General features: G+C 40.7%; 1 protein-coding gene across 14 annotated transcripts in view; it reads right to left on the bottom strand.

Annotated features, from left to right (window-relative positions):
• The window catches only part of LOC144804990 (V-type proton ATPase 116 kDa subunit a 4-like), a 6,844,636-nt gene that overhangs the window by 3,254,612 nt on the left and 3,570,791 nt on the right, over nucleotides 1-19,233 (bottom strand). For all 14 annotated transcript variants that reach the window (XM_078671938.1, XM_078672103.1, XM_078672267.1 and 11 more), the window contains one exon: nucleotides 8,154-8,370. In XM_078671938.1, the coding sequence (XP_078528064.1) occupies nucleotides 8,154-8,370 (217 nt within the window). The remainder of the gene's footprint in view (nucleotides 1-8,153; nucleotides 8,371-19,233) is intronic.

Below are 19,233 nucleotides of genomic sequence, written 5' to 3'. Positions count from 1 at the left end.
TAGAGCTGAGTGCCCGGACTATCCCCTTTTCACTGCATGGAGCTAGCTATTGGCACCAGTCCAGCGGGTCAACTGGGAGTATAATATAGCCCCAGCTTGGAGTTTCAATTGGTGTTGCCAGGCATGCGTAGGTGCATTTATGGAGTCCCTGATCCCCGTTTTGCGATCTGGCAGTTTAAATAACAATGCCGGCAATGGAAGAGGCAGCACCACTACCTTCTCTATCTGTATGTGGGGAGTACCAGGTATACCGTGTATCCAGTGATATGCATATGCACTTTGCGCCGCCCTCTAGTATAAGACTAGGTCTGGGGTGCCTAGCCCCCTCTTGTGGTTGGGAAGTGTGAGGATATCCAATTTGACTTGTGCGTGCTTCGCCGCCCAAGCTAACCTGATCAGTAACGAAGTAAGCGTGCGAAAGAAGGAACTAGGGAGGGCCATTGGGATATTGGCAAATAGAAACAAAAAACGGGGGAGTATTACCATTTTCATAATCGAAACTCTGCCTGCTAAAGACATTGGAAGTCCTATCCATTTTTCAATCCCATCTTCCAACCTGCCAATAGCTACTCCGAAGTTCTCTCGGAACACTACCTCCGAATCAGTGTGAATCTTGACTCCCTGATAGTGACATGCTCCGCTGTCCATTTTAGTGGGTAATCTAGTATGAAAGGCCTGATGGCGGGAGTAAGAGGACATTTTTTTGATTTTGTCCAATTGACCTGAAGTCCCGACACCGTTCCGAACTTAACTACTTCTCTCAACGCTGGTGACAGGTTGTGGTCAGGGTCTCTTACATAAAGCAGCGTATGATCGGCATATGCGGATATGATCAACTCGTACCCCGGGAAGTGCAAACCCCTATGTCCGTGGTGCGCAGGCTAGCGGTTCCGCCACTAGGGATTATGGTATCAGAGATAGTGGGCACCCTTGTCGAGTACCTCTGGTTATGCGGATTGGGGTAGTGACTAAGTTGCCAATTTTGATTCTGGCAGTGGGGGAGTTATATAAGACTCCAACCTTCTGGAGGTAGAGGCCTACCAGCCCCAGTCTCGTCAGGACCTGTTGCATGAAAGGCCATTCGACAGATCGAATACTTTTTCCATGTCCAGGAACACTGCCACTGCTTGTACATCTTGCCTACTGTGCTAAATCGCCCCGAACACCGTTCTCAAGTTGTAAGTCAAGTTTCTGCTGGGAACAAATCCTACCTGTTCTGGAGCCACTAGCATTGTGATCAGTGGAGCTAGTCTGGTCACTAAGATCTTGGCATAAATCTCGGTATCAACGTTCAGCAGCGACAGTGGTTGATATGATGAGCATTCAGTTGGGGGCTTCAGGATAGCTACAATTACCACCTCCCTCATCAAAGGCGGCATAATACAGTCACAGCACATCTCTTCGAACAGCGTGGCCATGTGCGGGAACCAACAGATCTTTGAATTCTTCATAAAGGTTCAGTGTTATGCCATCGACGCCCGGCGCGCTGTCGGATTTCATCCCTGCCAGTGCTGAGCGGATTTCCTCCAGCTCCAATGGATGCATACGGTATTCTCTGTGTTCATTGGTTAACCAGGGCAACTTAATGTGCGTCAAGTATTCTAACACAGCAGCATCTGTAGCTGCACTTTGTGAACTATATAGAGTTGAGTAGTACTGCTTAAACCTATCAGCGATCTTCGTCTCGCCAGTTAGAACCTCCCCCTCTCCACTATTAAGCTCAGCTACCATGGTTGCCTCCCTGCGTTTCTTCAGGAGCGAGGCCAGAACCCCACCTGGGCGCTCGCCTTTTCCATACATGCGGGCTGTTGCATACTTGCCTAGGTGTTTGAGCTCAGAGTCTGCCGCTTTATGCTACTCTGCTAACATTGTTTGGAGCTCGTCCATGACATTTTCATTTGCACCTTCATTGAGCCGCTGTTCCAAATTTTTGAGGGTGCTCTCCAAGTCCGAAAGCCGCTTTTCGAGTGCTCGTAGAGCTCCTGCATGTTTGGTCATGGCTATCCCACGGATGTAAAACTTAAATGTTTCCCATACCACCTTGAATGTGTTCACTGCCCCTATATTGCATGTAAAAAATGTGTCTATAGCCTCCCCCATTTCTGATTTGAAAACAGGATCCAAAAGTGAGTATGGGGGGAATCGCCAGGTGAAAGGGCTGCAATGAAAAGGTCACCGGCATCACTCCTGCATCTACTGTCATCAGTGGTCATTGCTGTTCCATGCCTCCTGGTCACCTCAAGTGGCATAAACACTCTCCTCTCTGCTTGCAGGTTCTTATCTTCAAAAATCCACCCTTGGATTCCACCAGACTCTTGCACAGTCTTTACCAGTGACATCTTTTCTGAAGTCCTACATTGTGATCTATGGAAGTTTCCAACATCACTTCCCACCTTTGCTCTCGGCTTCCAATATAGGTGTCCTCATTCCTGGGGTATCCATGGGTACGGTGACTCTCCAACCTTCTGTCATCCTCTGGGTTTCTTCAGGTTCTGCTGGGAAGGGTCCTGCTTCTTCAAAACTGCAACCGTGGCTTTCCCTTTGATTTCTATTGGTTACGCAGCTGTGTTTCTACTCTGCACACAGCCTCTGTGTGGTTCCTGAGGACTTACATTGAGTGGCTCCTTGTATTCCCTGCTCTTCTGATTCTCCTGGTCTGAGCCCCAACTTTTGTCACAGTTCTCATTCCACTTTCTTAGTATAAGGTTTGGTCTCCCCCTGGAGATCACTGTGTATTGTGCGTACAGACCTGCTATCAATTGAAGTATTGTGTGTAATTGTGTTGATATCTTCAGGTAGGAGATATACCAATGTGTTAGTGAGTGTTATATAATAAATAGACATATTTTTATAAATACACTGTGTGGATCTTTTTCAGTTGACCTATAATATATGATTAGATCTGGTAAAACAAGCTGCCTAACACTCCTTATGGAATAAGCCTGAAGGCTGATGTCCACAGCAAACACTTAGGGAGCTTTCTATGGTTGCCTAGGATCACTAAAGTCACCATAAGGGTTGTCTGGAGTAGTGCAAGGTGCTTCACTAAAATTAGTGTGTATACTGAGCCAGCCTGCTACAGCAGGTCATCCTGTGAGATGGGGTCTAAACACCTCCTGCCCAAGCAAGCTTTGTTTCTCACCTCCTGAGAGCAAACGCCATCACCCTTGGGGTAAGGAACTTGTCTCTGGTGGTAGGCTGACTAAGACCAGTCAGCTATCACACTAGTAGTTGGTAGGTTTTGAGGGTGCACCTCTACGGTGACGCCTGGGTGCATGTATTAATATACTCAACACTGGAATTAGAGTGAGCTTATTAATACCAGCTGTTTGATATCAAACATCTTCAGGTTCAATGGAGCCATGATGTAGCTGGGGAACTCATTTTCACTAGTGTCTAGCACATGTTTTAAAATGGCTTCCCGGATCACTTGTACTGCCAGAAATGGAATATGACGTTGTAGAAAATATTTTGACAATATCATCCAGGAGCCTGCCTTCTCTGTCTGGCAGAGTTGATATGGGTATCAAAGGATTCTTGGACTGGCGCTGAGCCGCCTGTGTTATCATAAAATCTGGTCTTGGGCGCCCAATCAAACATGCAGGCAAGTTCTCCAGTGCCTTATATTTCTTGTCAATCCATGGCAGGATGGCAGCGAATGTACCTGGATTTTTCATAATTGTTGTGCCTTCCTCCCAAGTATAATCAACTGTTTGGATTGCTCTGATTGATCTCTTTGTAGGCTCTTAAACAAATTATGCGAATAGAATCCTGATTTTTGAACCATCAAAGGCAAGTGAAATCTTTTTGCAGCTCTTTCCATGAGTTTATGGAAACCTCCAATATCATCAGGTTGAGAGTTCGCCATCTGTAGAGATGGAGTCAGAAGGCAATAGTCATCCCATTCATTGGGAATACATTGATTGACAGGGATTTCCCCCTTATGTCTGTCATCATCTGAGGAGAGTGGGTCATCCCTAGGAGGCACTGCAATGTTAGAAGCTAGAGTCATTCTAGGTGTTCGACGTGGAGGTAAAGGATGAGAAGTTCTCGGAGTTGGAGCAGGAAGTTGATGCATGGGCTACATTGGATCTATTGCCTTAGTGGGTTCGGGAGTCTTTTATATTAATCATGCAAAATGCCTTGGTGGGCTTTAACTAGGGCTAAAGGAACATAAAACATGCCTTCTTGGGGTGATGAAGAGTGACTATAGTGTTGGAAATGTTTGACATATTGTTTAGGCTTTTCCATGTATTTTTGTTGTTGTGAAACATAGTAATCTTTGTAATACTCTTCCTCATCCTCCTCCTGATACTTGACATTTAGCCCAGAAAGGCTATGGGGCACTTCAAACGGACCCTCATTGTCTGAATCATCCTCATCAAGAAGGTGACTTGGCGGGTTAGGAGAGACCTTTGCTTGCGATAAATGCTAGGGAAGCAAACATTCTTGAGATGGTATATCCCTCATTGATGCTACAGTTGACAAAGTTGTTGTGAACTCCATGGTTGTATTTACTGGTGGTGAAAGCTTCTTTGCTGGTTTTACTGTCAACTATGATGGTTTCGTCAATCGTTTTTTCATCAACTGGATCGTCATTGTCAACGGAGTCCTCGTCTACCATGTCTTTGCCGATGTGAAAGATGGTGATGATGTTATTGATGTGATTGTCGTCAACGGTGTCATCAACGACATGGATTTCGACGTTTCCGTCGCCTTTGGTATTTATGATGATGTATTTGCCGACATTTTTAAAGCCAGATTAGCCTTTATTTTCAATAGTTCAGAGGAGGATTTCTGTAAGAGTATAGCCAAGTTGGAGAACAGAGTGGTAGACTCTGACCTCACAGTTTCTGAGGAGATTTTTTCTTTTTTCTCCCTGTGAGAACTGTCTGTTTTAGACTCATGATAAGTCATTTTTAATGCCTTCCTAGATGCGTCTGATGACGTGGTCACACAATGTTTCCCATTTTCATGACCTTACTTGAGAGTAAGTTGAATCCTCAGTATCCTCCTCCTCAGAAAGAACAGACTTTCTTGATTTCAATTTTGGTAGCCATAAGAGAATTCTCTCTTCCCTATCTTTAAGAGTTTTCGAGGAAATAGTGTAGCAGATTTTACAGTCCTTTACCTTGTGGGCAGGGTGTAGGCAGTAGATACACTCTTTGTGTGGGTCTTCAGAAAAAAGTATTTTTTCCCATAGATTCCCAAGGGTCTGAAAATTCCTTTCCTTGATGGCTCTGAAATGTTAATAGTCCGTATATGGTAGTTATGGGTTAAAAAAGTGTTTAAATGAATAATACAGTTAAAGAACTGAGCAGAGCTCGGGGATACTCCTTTCACTCGACATGCAGTAGAAAATCTGAGGGAATAAGCCTCTGTGGGGAGTGTTCTAGATGGTGATGTCACCTGATTGGCTGAAGTTTGGTTTCTTTTAAATTATGTGCATACGTTATTAAAGTGAATGTTTCATTGTCATTATAGGCTATGTGTAGCATACTATACAGCTTAACTATTGTACAACTTGACTCCCACTTCGACGAAAGGGAAAGATTCTAGTATGTGAAACATCCAATACTCAAGAAAGATTGTTATACAACCTGCCAGTATATTGCATCATTCCATTAAAAGCTCCTGAATCCTTATTTTGTAATTCTACTATTGTAAAGTCTATCAGGCTGATCTCCTTGTTATTGCACTGGTGAGGCAGCAAATTGCAATAGGTGCTGCAATGAAGTTTTGAGAAGGGTTTTTTAACAGCGAGGATAACATTTGGAAAACACTGCCTCCAATAGGCTTTTAGGGTTGGTTCTCTACATTTGTGAAAGCCTACTTCCTCTTTGATATGTTTATTGGATGTGTTCCAGGGCCCCTAAAATATGGGAGGAATTATTCTAGCATTTTTGGCTATAAATAAATATCCTACGATGCAAACCCTGCCCATTTCAATTACCTTTCTCCGTACAGATTAAGGGGCCAGTTAGGATTGCGGTGACTACCGCCGGCCTGGAGGATGCGGATTCACCGCCGTGGACATTGGAAACACCCACCGCCACATTAGGATGGCGGTGGGATCGGCGGCGGACGGCAAGTCCGTCCGCCGCTGATCCGCGGTGTATGCTGGCAAATATGGTGGCGGTGTCTGTAAGACACCGCCAGCCATATTAGGATGCAGGCTGAAACATGCTTTTTCACTGCAGCTTTTCTGCCGTGGAAAAGCATGTGGTCTTTTGTGTTTGGGGACCCGTTGCGGGCCCCCAGGGTGTTGGGGGTGGGGGTGCACATGGGGGGTACCTATGGTTCCCCCCATCATTTACATGCACAACGTGGCAGGCACCGCGCGGTGCCTGCTGCTTTGTGCATGTAAATGCAACGCATGCATTTTTAACCTTGCGGCGGGTGCTGCTTCAAGCAACACCCGCTGCAAGGTTAAAGATACAGGATGTGACCGTCAGGGTGGCGGTCACATCCTAACTGCACCGGAGGGACCGCGGCTGCCCCTGCGGACGGTCCCTCCACCTCAGGGTGGCAGACGGTGCAGGTCCGTCCGCCATCCTAATAGGCCTCTTAGTAAGGTATTACTTGGCATGAACTGCACAAAACAAAAAATCTCACATTGCACATATTTTGCGCAGCTTGTCATGCCCATATGGGCACAAAAGTCTGTTTGTGCCCAATTGGACACTACTAGTCAGACCTTGTAATAAGGACATTATTGTTAAGTTATGACAAATATTTGTGTGTGTGTGCACTTCATCATGAGTAAATGGACTAAGACCAACAAACATTTTCCATGTAGATCACAAATAAGGCACTTTTAAGTCCCCACAGCCTGGATTGCAATATAATTAGCGACCTATGACAGAAAGTTTGTCAAAACATAATATTGCGATCCACATTTGCAAAATAAACATAGACTATTTCTTCTAGGAATCTCATTGCTATTTAATTTCAAAGTCCTGTCAATCAATTGTGCTTCAACTTTGCAACAGTATTTGCTTTATGTTTTTGTCAGCTAGTGGTATCTTCGTGCCCGTTAAAATATCGGAATCCTAGTCATTAGTTACAGTGTTGCTTTATACAACAGCCTTTCTAATCTCGATGTTCGTTCCCCCACTTACTTGCTGTTTTCTTATTACCACCTACCAGAGTATCTCCTGTATTTTCTTCCCACTATTGACACATCCTTTAACTTTACTGGATTGGCCAGGTATCTGGGGGGAGAGAGAGCTATCCTGTCTAACAGGCTTCCTCCTGAATTATTCACAGATCTACCTGCCTTGTGCTATCAATGGCTTGGCAACACACAGGGGCATATTACCAAGCAATAGCAATAATTATCGCTATTGCTTGGTTAGAGACAAAAATTTACCGCTGAGCTGCGGCGATTTTTATCGCAGATAAACCTTGGTGTTACCAAGGTTTATCGCAAATGCGATAAAAAATGGCCGCAATGCATGAATATCGCTGCAAAGTCAGCGATATTCATGCATTACCGAACTAATGCTCTTGGCCATGTTATCCACCTCCCATTGGATAACATGGCTAAGAACTGCTCAGGGCAGGTGTTAGCTTTTGGAGATATTTGCGCTTAGCGCAAATATCTCCAAAAGTTGATAATAGGAGATAGCGATGTTAGCGACTGTTTCCAGTCACTAACATCTTGGCACGCCCACTTTGCATGTCATTAGTGATAAATATCACTGACATGCAAAGTGGGGCCCAAGATGGTCGCTATCTCCTACTAGCTGTCGCTAACTGGTGTTAGTGACAGCTAGGTAATAGGGAGATAATTTTATCTCCGCTTTCTTGGCTTTTAAAGCCAAAAAAGCAGAGATAAACCCCCTTGATAATATGCCCCACAATTATTTAAGGAGAAAAGGAAGTAGTGGTGCAGTGTAGGGGCAAGAACCTGACTGTCCTGCCTCATTCTACATCTGTCCCAATAACCTCTAATGTCTTTACTTGGTCTTCCTCCTACTCACTCATTTAAAGGCTGTGGGAGGAACACAACATTGTTTCTCCCATGAGAGGGGAGGCAGAGCTAGACAAGTTTTTTTGCCTCATGGTCAGTTTAGAATATTCTTCCAAAAACTTCTACAACCTAAGTCACAAGAAAAGATTAATCACATAGTAACTGATCCTTGTCTTACCTGGTTTTCATATAGGGGTGCGTTGCTTGGAGTATCATAAGTAAACATAAACATATTAATGAAGTGGACGAGGATGCTTGGCGCATAGCCGGACGTCTGGCAGTCAAACTTCAACCATTTGTAGAAGATCATGAAAACAAGGTATCCAAATAGACATAGAATAAATATCATCTGAGGGAAGAACTGCAACACTACATCCATGGTTCTCTTGAAGTAGCTAGAAATAGATGAAAACGTGCTTATTGAAGTCAATGTAAACATAAGCATGCATGTCACACGTTAGTTACCAAGATTCTGAAAATACATTATTTCACACTTTATAAAATTTCATACATTATTAAAAGTAAGCATGAGAGTAATGTATACGCTCCGGGACACAGCATTTACAACGTGGTCATTACCATGCATTACCTTTACGGCGCATCCATTACAAGGCATTTGCCTTTACCAAGGACACCTTTACCATGCATGCCTTTACAATGAAAATGTAAGTATTTTGCAGGCAAGTGGAGTACATGTCGGAATTTATTCTGACATATCATTCTTTTAAAGGTACAGGAGTGAACTGATCAATAACAATTCTTATATCATCATTGTATATAGAATTGCTATTTATTCAACTATTTATATATTTATATATTTATTCAATTACTGATTTCAATGTTTAATTAGTTTAATGTTTCAGTTCGAGTTATGTGTAAACTGATTGACTCGCACCCAGTACCATGCCTCGCATTTAAGCACAAAATGGTTATCAACAAATGTGATGCCTGCATAATGTATTTTGAAATGTCTGCTCAATGCTGTCATTTGTGCACACAAGCTACGATACAAGGTTTAGCTATGAGTGTCTTTTCTATGTACCACGTTATGGGGGTGGAAGCTTCACTGAGAAAAAAACACGGCATAAAAACAGTGAGCGGACTGGGGGGCATATTACCAACCAATAGAGATAATTTTTGTCTCTAACTTGTTTAGAGACAAAAATTATCGCCGCAAATCGGCGATTTTTATCGCAGATAAACCTTGCTATTAGCAAGGTTTATCGCAAATGCGATAAAAAACGGCCGCAATGCATGAATATCGCTGAAAAGTCAGCGATATTCATGCATTATCGAGCAAATGCTCTTAGCCATGTTATCCACCACCCATTGGATAACATGGCTAAGAACTGCTCCTGGGCAAGTGTTAGCTTTTGGAGATATTCGCGCTTAGCGCGAATATCTCCAAAAGTTGGTAATAGGAGATAGCGATGTTAGCGACTGTTTTCAGTCGCTAACATCTTGGCACGCCCACTTTGCATGTCATTAGTGATAAACATCACTGACATGCAAAGCGGGGCCCAAGATGGTCACTATCTCCTATTAGCTGACGCTAACTGGTGTTAGCGACAGCTTGGTAATAGGGAGATAATTTTATCTCCGCTTTCTTGGCTTTTAAAGCCAAAAAAGCGGAGATAAAGCCCCTTGATAATATGCCCCTGTGTTTCCGCTAGTGAACAAGGATACTTCGGTATTCGAAACACATCTGACTGTGGCAAAATAAACAAAGACCTGCTACAACCACATGATTTGGTGTCCGTTTCCCGTTTCTCGGTGCATTACTGGCTGTAGTGCAAGAGAGTGTTTGGAGAATACAAGTCGGTTATTATCCAGCGATAACTGGTTGAGTCCGTTCACGGACTCCCTACCCCAGAAGAGGCAGCCGCTTACAACCTTGCTTTGAACTGTCTTCCTGAAAGGATTACCCCAGCGGCAGCCCCCGAGTGATGTAGAAAGACTGGTACTGAACAGGTGCAAAACTGTGGTAGGGTCGGAGGACTCTCCAGTTTATGCACATACGGCGGTCAGTATCTGGGTACTAATTCACTCGGTGGGTAGATGTGGGCAGGCTCAGTGAGCTCACGACTGGAGCAAGCACAAAGTATACATATAGCCACAATGTCAGCGGACGAGGTCCGCCCTCGGGAAGCAGCGGCTGACGAGTTGTTCAGCAACCTGCCTAAACTTACAACGCGGGAAAACAGGGATTTGAATAACATGAATGTAAAAGTTGATGACACTGCTAAGACACTACTTAAGCGATTAGAGAAATGCATGCGGGTAGAAGTCACCAAATGGTGGGAGAAGAAATCCCTCAGTAAATATGAGGAAGCTGGCAGGGTGCTCCGTGGGCTTCATATTCTTTTAGCTCCAAGCTACGAGGACCCGGACCCCAACATGCTGAAAGAGTGGGGCACAAGCAACTTGGAGGCCTCTATGAACCTTGTGCATATACTAATAAAATATGCGGAATCGGACAGAATAAAATTATTTGCTAAAATTGATAGTATCAATGTGGCGCTAAGCAAACTGGAACCTAATGACCTAATTACTAAGACACGTAAGGACATACAAGAGCGACTGTTAAAACAGGAAGAGAAAATTAAACAATGTAAGGTCTACAAGTTTGCCAGAGACTTAGCTGATTACGAGCAGGGCCGAATGTATACATTTGCGCGCAAATACGATACGGCAAAAAAATTCAAATCTAACCCCACAAAGAATAGTGCACAAGAAAATACACAACAAAAACCTTCATTAGCAGGATGCTCAAGAGAGGCCAGCTCTGACACAGACTCCACTTATAGCGAGATAAGTTCCACTGGCAGCAACAGAAGTGAGCTAGAGGAAAATGTGGAAACCAGAAGGTTAGATTTGGGGGAAGAAATTGCTTTTTTGGTGGAGAACCGGCGCAACACCTTAAGACCCCGGAAAACGATACAGCCTCAAACAAAAGCAGAAACGCCAAAAGGAGAGAAAGGCGTAAAGAAAACAAATTCAAAGCCAAGAAGTGGATGTTGGTAACAAATAAAGACTGATGAAGACGACAAAACAATGATAAATTTGACCAACATGAAACTCAATGCAAAAGAACAACAAATCTAGGCCTATCATACTGTCAGCTCAATAACTTTAACTATGCTAAAACTAGGATAGACATCTTTAACTATATTCGCAAACTCAAACTAATTAAATTCTTTACTGTGAAAAATGGTTTAGCGAATAGACAAACAACAACTACTGCAGATCAATCCAGGAAAAGCAATTTGTCAGTCACAGACATTCCGTTACTTCTAGCAGTATAATCAATAGTTTCTGACAATGATGAGAATGATCCAGAGATGTCAACCCAACAACAACTGAAACAGGCTGCAATAGCACAAAGAGGAGCGGGCAGCAGTCCTTTCAAGAGAAAACCTACTTTTGTTCCACAAATGCCCAAAAATGCGATAGACATCTACCATGAGAGAATAACAGATGACATTAAACAACTGTATTATTGTCTCAATCACAAACAAAAAAGGAAATGTCATAATGAGATGGAATATGTCAAACTCATGGACAGACTCAGCAAAAACACCGAAGTGATTATAAAACCATCTGACAAGGGAGGCAATATAGTCCTTTGGCCTAAAAGTGACTGCCTAAAAGAAGCTCACAGACAATTTTCGGACAAAGTGTGCTACAAAAAGACAAACACCAAAGAGTACACCAATGCTACAGAGACACTTAGAAAACATTTACAACAATTTAAACGTGATGGTATGATTTCCAAGGAAGAATTTGATTTCTTATGGAGTGCAAATCCAACTTTTCCCTCTATTTACTTTGTACCAAAGATCCATAAAGATGTCAGCCCCATTCCTGGTCGACCAATTATAGCAGCAATCAATAGTGTTGGAGAACACTTAGCACAATATGTCTACTACTACCTACAGGATTCGGTTGAAGACCTTCCAACCTATGTTAAAGATACGGGTGATTTCTTAAACAAAATTAGAAACATTGAATGGGATGCCAGCATGAGACTAATAACTTTAGACATCAAATCATTATATACATGCATTGGTCATGATGTGGGGCTCCAGGCAATCGAGCACTTCCTAAATAACAAATCAGCTGAGTGCTATGAGCACAACAAAATCATAATCAAAAGCATTGAATGGTGTCTAAGCAATAATTATTTCATGTTTGGAACACAGATGTACAAACAACAGAGGGGAGTAGCAATGGGATCCTGCTTCTCCCCCAGCTATGCCTGTTTGATGGTAGGCTGGTGGGAGGAGCAGGTCCTCAAAGTGGAACATCTGGAACAGTGTAACAGTCATGTCAAATATTGGCTACGCTTTATTGATGATGTTTTCATTGTGTGGTGTGGTAATGATGACAGTGCTAAAATGTTTATCAATAATCTCAATAACAATCAGGTTAATTTGAAATTCACCTCACATATAACCAGTAAGCAGGTTGAGTTTCTAGATGCGATGAGTGCCCACCCCAAACATTTAATTCAAAGCATACCTTATGGTGAACTACTCAGAATCAAGCGAATATGTAGCACCATTGAACAACAAGAGATATGCAAAAGGGTAGCACTTGAGAGATTTCGTAAGAGAGGCTATAAAACATCTACCCTCAATCAGGCACTGACCAAAGTAAACATGAGACCCAGGGAATCATTACTAGACCCTCCTATTGCCACCACAGAACCTACCAATGCAAACAACACACCAAGGCTCGTTCTCACGTTTAACAAACAACACCGCCAAATTCGATCAATCATCAATCAGAATTGGCCCATAGTTTTGACTGATGCTGTTATAGCTCCAGAAATACTGAACACTCCTACTATCACATATCGTAGAGGAACCCAGAAACTTCCAAAAACACCAAAACCATGTGGCTCAATCCCAGAGATGGGTTTCTCAAATGCACATCTTGTGGGGCCTGCAAATTTGGAACCTCCACTACCAAATATAAAACTCCGTTCAGCCCTTACGAAACCATAATCCATGGTTCGTATAATTGCAAAACTGAGTACACCGTATACGTTCTGACATGTACCTGTGGCCTCCAATATGTAGGCAGAACAAAGTTACAGGTACATGTCAGAATGCTCCAACATCTGAGAGCTATAGTCAACAACGATACGGCGTACCCAGTTGCCAGGCACTTTCAAGCAGTGCACAACAATGACCTTAAATGCCTGCAATACTATGTAATCGCAGCTATCCCAGAGTACCCTAGGGGTGGCAACAGAGAAAAGGCATTAAGGAAACTAGAGTCCAAGTTCATCCTTGAATTGGACAGCAAGCACCCTAAAGGGCGTAACAATACGGAGGATTTCCATAACTTTCTTTAAGACTAGGTTCTACATGAATAAGTGAAAAATAACAAGAGTACTGTACACACTTAATTATTCATTCACTGTAACCCAATTTCCCCGATTCCCTATGAGCCTGTTTTTTTAGTATCAAACTCCAATATACATATTGACTTTTTAATATGCATATTTTTTAATCCCCTTTAAACACATAAATACTATTTGTACGTTTTGCACTATTTTCTTGTACTTTACTACAGTACTTTATAGCAAATATCATTCTTAGCCTTCAAACTAGCGTCAACTTTAGTACATTATGCTAATTTTTCACACTCATATTGATATCCAATCCCTTTTTCCATTTTCACTCGGGATCAATGAGATACAGGAATTTATTCCGACATATAATTCTTTTAAAGGTACCGGAGTGAACTGATCAATAACAATTCTTATATCATCATTATTGTATATAGAATTGCTATTTATTCAACTATTTATATATTTATTTCATTACTGATTTCAATGATTAATTAGTTTAATGTTTCAGTTCGAGCCATGTATAAACTGATTGACTCGCACCCAGTACCATGCCTCGCATTTAAGCACAAAATGGTTATCAACAAATGTGATGCCTGAATAATGTATTTCGAAATGTCTGCTCAAAGCTGTCATTTGTGCACACAAGCTATCAATCAATCAATCAGGGGATTTGTAAAGCGCGTTACTCACCCGTTAGGGTCTCAAGGCGCTGGGGGGGCTACGATACAAAGTTTAGCTATGAGTGTCTTTTCTATGTCTATGTACCACGTGATGGGGGTGAAAGCTTCACTGAGAAAAAAATACAGCATAAAAACAGTAAGCGGACTGCGTTTCCACTAGTGAACAAGGATACTTCAGTCTTCGAAACGTGTCTGAATGTGGCGAAATAAACAAAGACCTGCTACAACCAAATGATTTGGTGTCCATTTCCCGTTTCTCGGCACATTACCGGCTGGAGTGCAAGGGGGTGTTGGGAGAATACAATGATATATATATATATACATATATATATATATATACATATAAATACATATATCTTAAAAAAAAACTTGGCAAGGTTCCCACCATAGTTTCCATAGCACAGAGGGAGTCCACAACATTTTCTCCTTTTCCAGGTAATTTATTACATTATTTTACACCGTGTGCAAGCAAAACAGGACTATATATATTCACTGAAAAAACCATAAGTTTTACACACGTTATAGTTAGGAATTAGCATTTAAAAAACCTTACAAATTCACTGAAAGTCAGTTATACAACTAATTTTAGAAAATAACCCATCCATTTAGACAGTTATTTACCCATTTAGTCTTCCATCGACCTTTAGATATACGTATAAAAAAATATTTATTTTTCAGAAAGACACACATTCACTGGATGATGTCATCAGTGATGTCATTTGAGATGTCATCAGTGATGTCATTTGAGATGTCATCAGTGATGTCATGAGTGATGTCACTGGCCATGTCATGAGTGATGTAATATGTGACGTCATCAGCAGTGCATTGCGGGTGCGCGAGTTATAGTTAGTGAAACTAACTATAACGGGGGAATATGTTTTTTTCAGTGAATTTGCAAGGTTTTTTAAATGCTAATTCCTAACTATAACGTGTGTAAAACCTATGCTTTTTTTAGTGAATTTCAAAGGGTTTGTAAATGATAATTTTTAAATGGATTAATTTTTGTATTTCTTTCTTTTTATACTAATTTCCTACATTTTGCTTATAAATATTTATATTTATTTTATTTTTTAAGTTATATTTCATAGTCTTAATGTAAAATAATAACAAAAGCAAATGTAAAAATATTTTTTTATTAGTTAATTTTTTTTTCAATATATTAAAATTAAAATCTATTTAATTCTTTTTTCATTGTTTTTTGGGGGGATAATCGTACTGTACGCGTATGGTGATCGCAACATACTTTGTACAGCAAATTGTACTATGTGCGTACCCGCGCATACTTTACGAATACGCTTTGACGTTACGCGTCGCATCAACGCTTCCGTGTGACGTCATGTACGGCGCCCCATACGCGAAAGGCGCAAAAGTTTTTAAATGTTTAAAAACATATAATTAAGTATTTAATGTACATACTAAGAGAATACATTATCTGGGATAATTATGAAAATAGTTATTTTTTACTTTTAATAAGCGTATATTACTTTAAAAGCAATTACGCAAATCGTGGCGGGACTTCATACGTACTAGTATTGTAAGAGCTCCATATGCACACCGTAAGCGTTCGCAAAGCCATCTGACTTTCAAAGAACAGATGTAATTGGTTCATAATACTTCCTATTCTAACTGTTGAAAGACCCCACCCATTTTAATCCTTATTCTTTGACTTTCATTGAAGAAACACCTTTTTCACGGTGCACAATAACTGGCATATTCCTTTGTGCCCATTAGTGTTTTAATGTAGTGAATGGATTACTACACACCGATGAATGAGTCACTACAAAACTAAAACAGCAGTGACAGTGTGTTTGGTGGAAGTGTAAAGGTACAGACTGGGCAATTGAAAGTTTAAAAGCCAGGTTTACAGGTGCATAGAAAAGGGCATTTATTATTTATTAATCTTCCCAACGCCCCAAGCGCCAGCACACCTTTCCGAGGATAGGTTTACGATTTACAAATGCTAGCATTTTTTAAATTAAGAAGAATAATAATAACAAATATTAATACTTTTTTTTCCAATGATAACAACATTTTTTTTGTCTTCTATTTAGATGTTTTTAATCATGAAAATGCAAAGAACACAGTTTACACTTTTTAAACTCTCCAACGTATGTAGATAATAATACCTTATACATGTTACGATCGAAATCGAAACTTTACAGCTTCACAGTTTGTAACTTTTCCGAACATGTGCAGAAGAAAAACAGTTAAAATGTAAGCACACGTAAACTGCAAAATGTGACATCTAAATAGGCGGACCCACAGCTTCCTTCCATAGACTACTAAACAACCAAAAACTATATAAACAACACCCACTGTGCAATTAGTTTTGTTTTCGCAAGTTTTTTCTGAGTCGCCAGTCTATGTTTTAGGTTCCGTTTTCTAACATCGGATTCTCTTTTTGTGTCAACAAACATATTCCAGAGTTGTAAGTTGTTTCAATATGGCATAGTACTTAGTTATAATTTGTGGCTATTTGTCAATATTTAAACATTTATATCTAGAAAAAAATGTTATTGCATGTTTTTCGCTTTTTCTCTGTAACGTCAGCAGCTTGTTTTCAGAAACAGATAGATTATAACAAACATTGCTCTTTTTCTGGCTCCTTTCACCTATATATAGTGACTTTTTATATTATAATATTGACACTGTACTTCGCTTGAGAGGTGTTGGTGACCCGTCGATGCAAACCCTAAACATTTACAATCAACGTCACCATCTTCCACTTGTTTATGTGTTTTACCCTAGAGATCATATACTGTTAATATGTATATTATAACACTAACAGTCTTGGTGATCTTAGTGGAGTTCACGATCCGTCGTCTCAAAGAGTAACGATAAGTAAGCAACATTACTGGCTTGCGGTTTTCAACCTATTTTCCCCTTGTGATCATGTGCTGTGAGAATATATACATATTATTATTCTCACCGACATGATCTCAGGGGAGTTTATGACCCGTCACCACGAAGATCAAACTTTTTCACCTCCCGCATAAAAGTTCAGTAAATATTTACCGCTCAAAAGTATTTCATTATGGATGTTCTGTTAATACATAACTTTATTTTCCTTTTCTTTTTACTGTAACAATGGTATCAATCGTAATATTATAATAGATTGTCCTATTGCTACAGAAGATGAATGGGAGATTTTTCAGCGCCATCTATAATATAACTTTCAAATATTAAAAAGTACTTGATCAGATATTTTACGATACAGCAAAACACAAAAATATAGCTATCATGCTTACTTTGTTACTTTAAATATTTAATAAACCCTACATTTCTGAATGTTATTTTCTAATTTCGATTCCTATTTGCGGTTCCTATTCACTTTCTCCCTAAAGAATATAATGGACCTGTACTTTATATTATAAGTGTACCACCCTATATATTCTTTAGTGAGTATGTGATTTATTAGCGGAACAGTCTGCAACTTCTAAACACTATGACAGCACGTTCTTGAATTGTACAGAATACAAAGTTGAAAAATAATAATGCATGCATTTCTATGTAATATGAAATAATTGTATTTAACTGTTTTTTACTTGTTCTCTTGATCTGAGATAATGTAGTGCGGGAGTGTTTGTTGTAGCACTTCTATTCTACTTTATCTAAAAGTAACTGATGCCCTCTTACATCATCAAAAATGTGGTGCAACACTTTTACAAACTGTAGCACAAAAAAGATGTATATAGCCATGCTTAACTGATATTTTATGAAATTCCATTTCATATATACAGCAACAGTTTATGCAGAAAGTTTATTTGTATTTGCTTAATAAAAACTGTTTCAAACCTAGACTGAATTTTTTGTTGCGCAACCACACCTCCCCATCAGTAAAGTAAACACCACATTATAAGTAAATAGTACTCCTAAGAAGTATGTCACCTACAAACTTGATAAAAAAACAGCGCAAGACACTGTCATTTTCCGCCAAAATTTATACACCACACGACAATTATATAAATGGCTGTTGAAAGATATAAAAAAAAATTGTTTCCCTCAAAATCCCTCTCCACATCCTTTTGGGCACTGTACAGAGTTAATAGTGTTCCTAACCTGCCCTCTATTACTTTCTTTCCCCATACTCCTTTGGAAAATGCATCACAATATTACTGACAATAGTGTACCATTCCCACCCAATAAGGAGCAAACTTGTGCTCGGAACACTTTAGCCAATAAAATGTCCATGTTGTTCCACAGACGAGCAAGGAATGACTGCCAAACCTTCTACTTTTAATACTTCACAGCCAATGAACATTAAGCTTCGTAAAGTCCCGCTTGGAGCACATTACCCTAATACTCCCTGAACAGGAAGGAATCATTAACAAAACTTTTCCACTGACTTCTTGTACGACTAACGGTTCCTATGATAAAAATATAAATCTCCAGCACAGTAACTATTTCAAATAGCAACATATTGTGGTGAACTTCTAAACTCTTTGCTCACGCAAGTGTTCCATGAACTGTTACTATGGCTGTACAAAAACCGTTATATTTACCTTGGATCAGGAAAGCAAAGTAAAACAAAACACTGTACCACATCTACAACCCCCTTGCGCCACATGTGCATCCACAGCCCCGCCTAAAAAATTAAAAGTGTGTGCACCTCAAACCCCGGGAACAACCACCCCCAGAGATTTCTGTATTGTGTAACACGGGCTCGGTGGCCCTCCGCCTGGTGCCCTCAAGAGCCCTGGAGACCTCCATGCCCAGAGCTGGTTCCTGCAGTGTCCCGGGTGCCTACTCCCGAGATACTCCTGTTTGCTATGGAAAGTCTTGCAGCTCCCGCCCTCCCATAGCAAACTTAGTTTGAACTTTGAAAGACACAACAATGAAATCTGTTCTCACTTTCAAAATCCAAACATGCAACTTAGCATCTCCCCATGTGTAAAAGCAATGCCGGTGTTCTATAGAGGAGTGTACCCCATTGACCTGTGTACCCTTTTCACTCATCGCATGTGTATTAATGGTGCGCATGCGCACAATACGCTTCACCACACCCAACATCACTCTGTGTACCCCTAATGCTTTTCATTTCATTTGCGCATGCTCTATTCAAACATAACGGTCACGAGGAGTCGGCGGGACCGTGAGGGCATTGTACGATCCATTTTTTTTGTAGATAGAGTCATGTGTGTAATGAAGTATGTACTGGATGGCTGTGGTGTGGGTTTATACCAGCCATGAGGGAGTGTGTGTGCCGATCTGACAAC

This window comes from Lissotriton helveticus, chromosome 1_1, assembly GCF_964261635.1.
Source record: "Lissotriton helveticus chromosome 1_1, aLisHel1.1, whole genome shotgun sequence".
NCBI lineage: Eukaryota > Metazoa > Chordata > Amphibia > Caudata > Salamandridae > Lissotriton > Lissotriton helveticus.
Note: the sequence above shows the minus strand (reverse complement) of the source record. Positions and strands in the feature narration are given on the sequence as shown.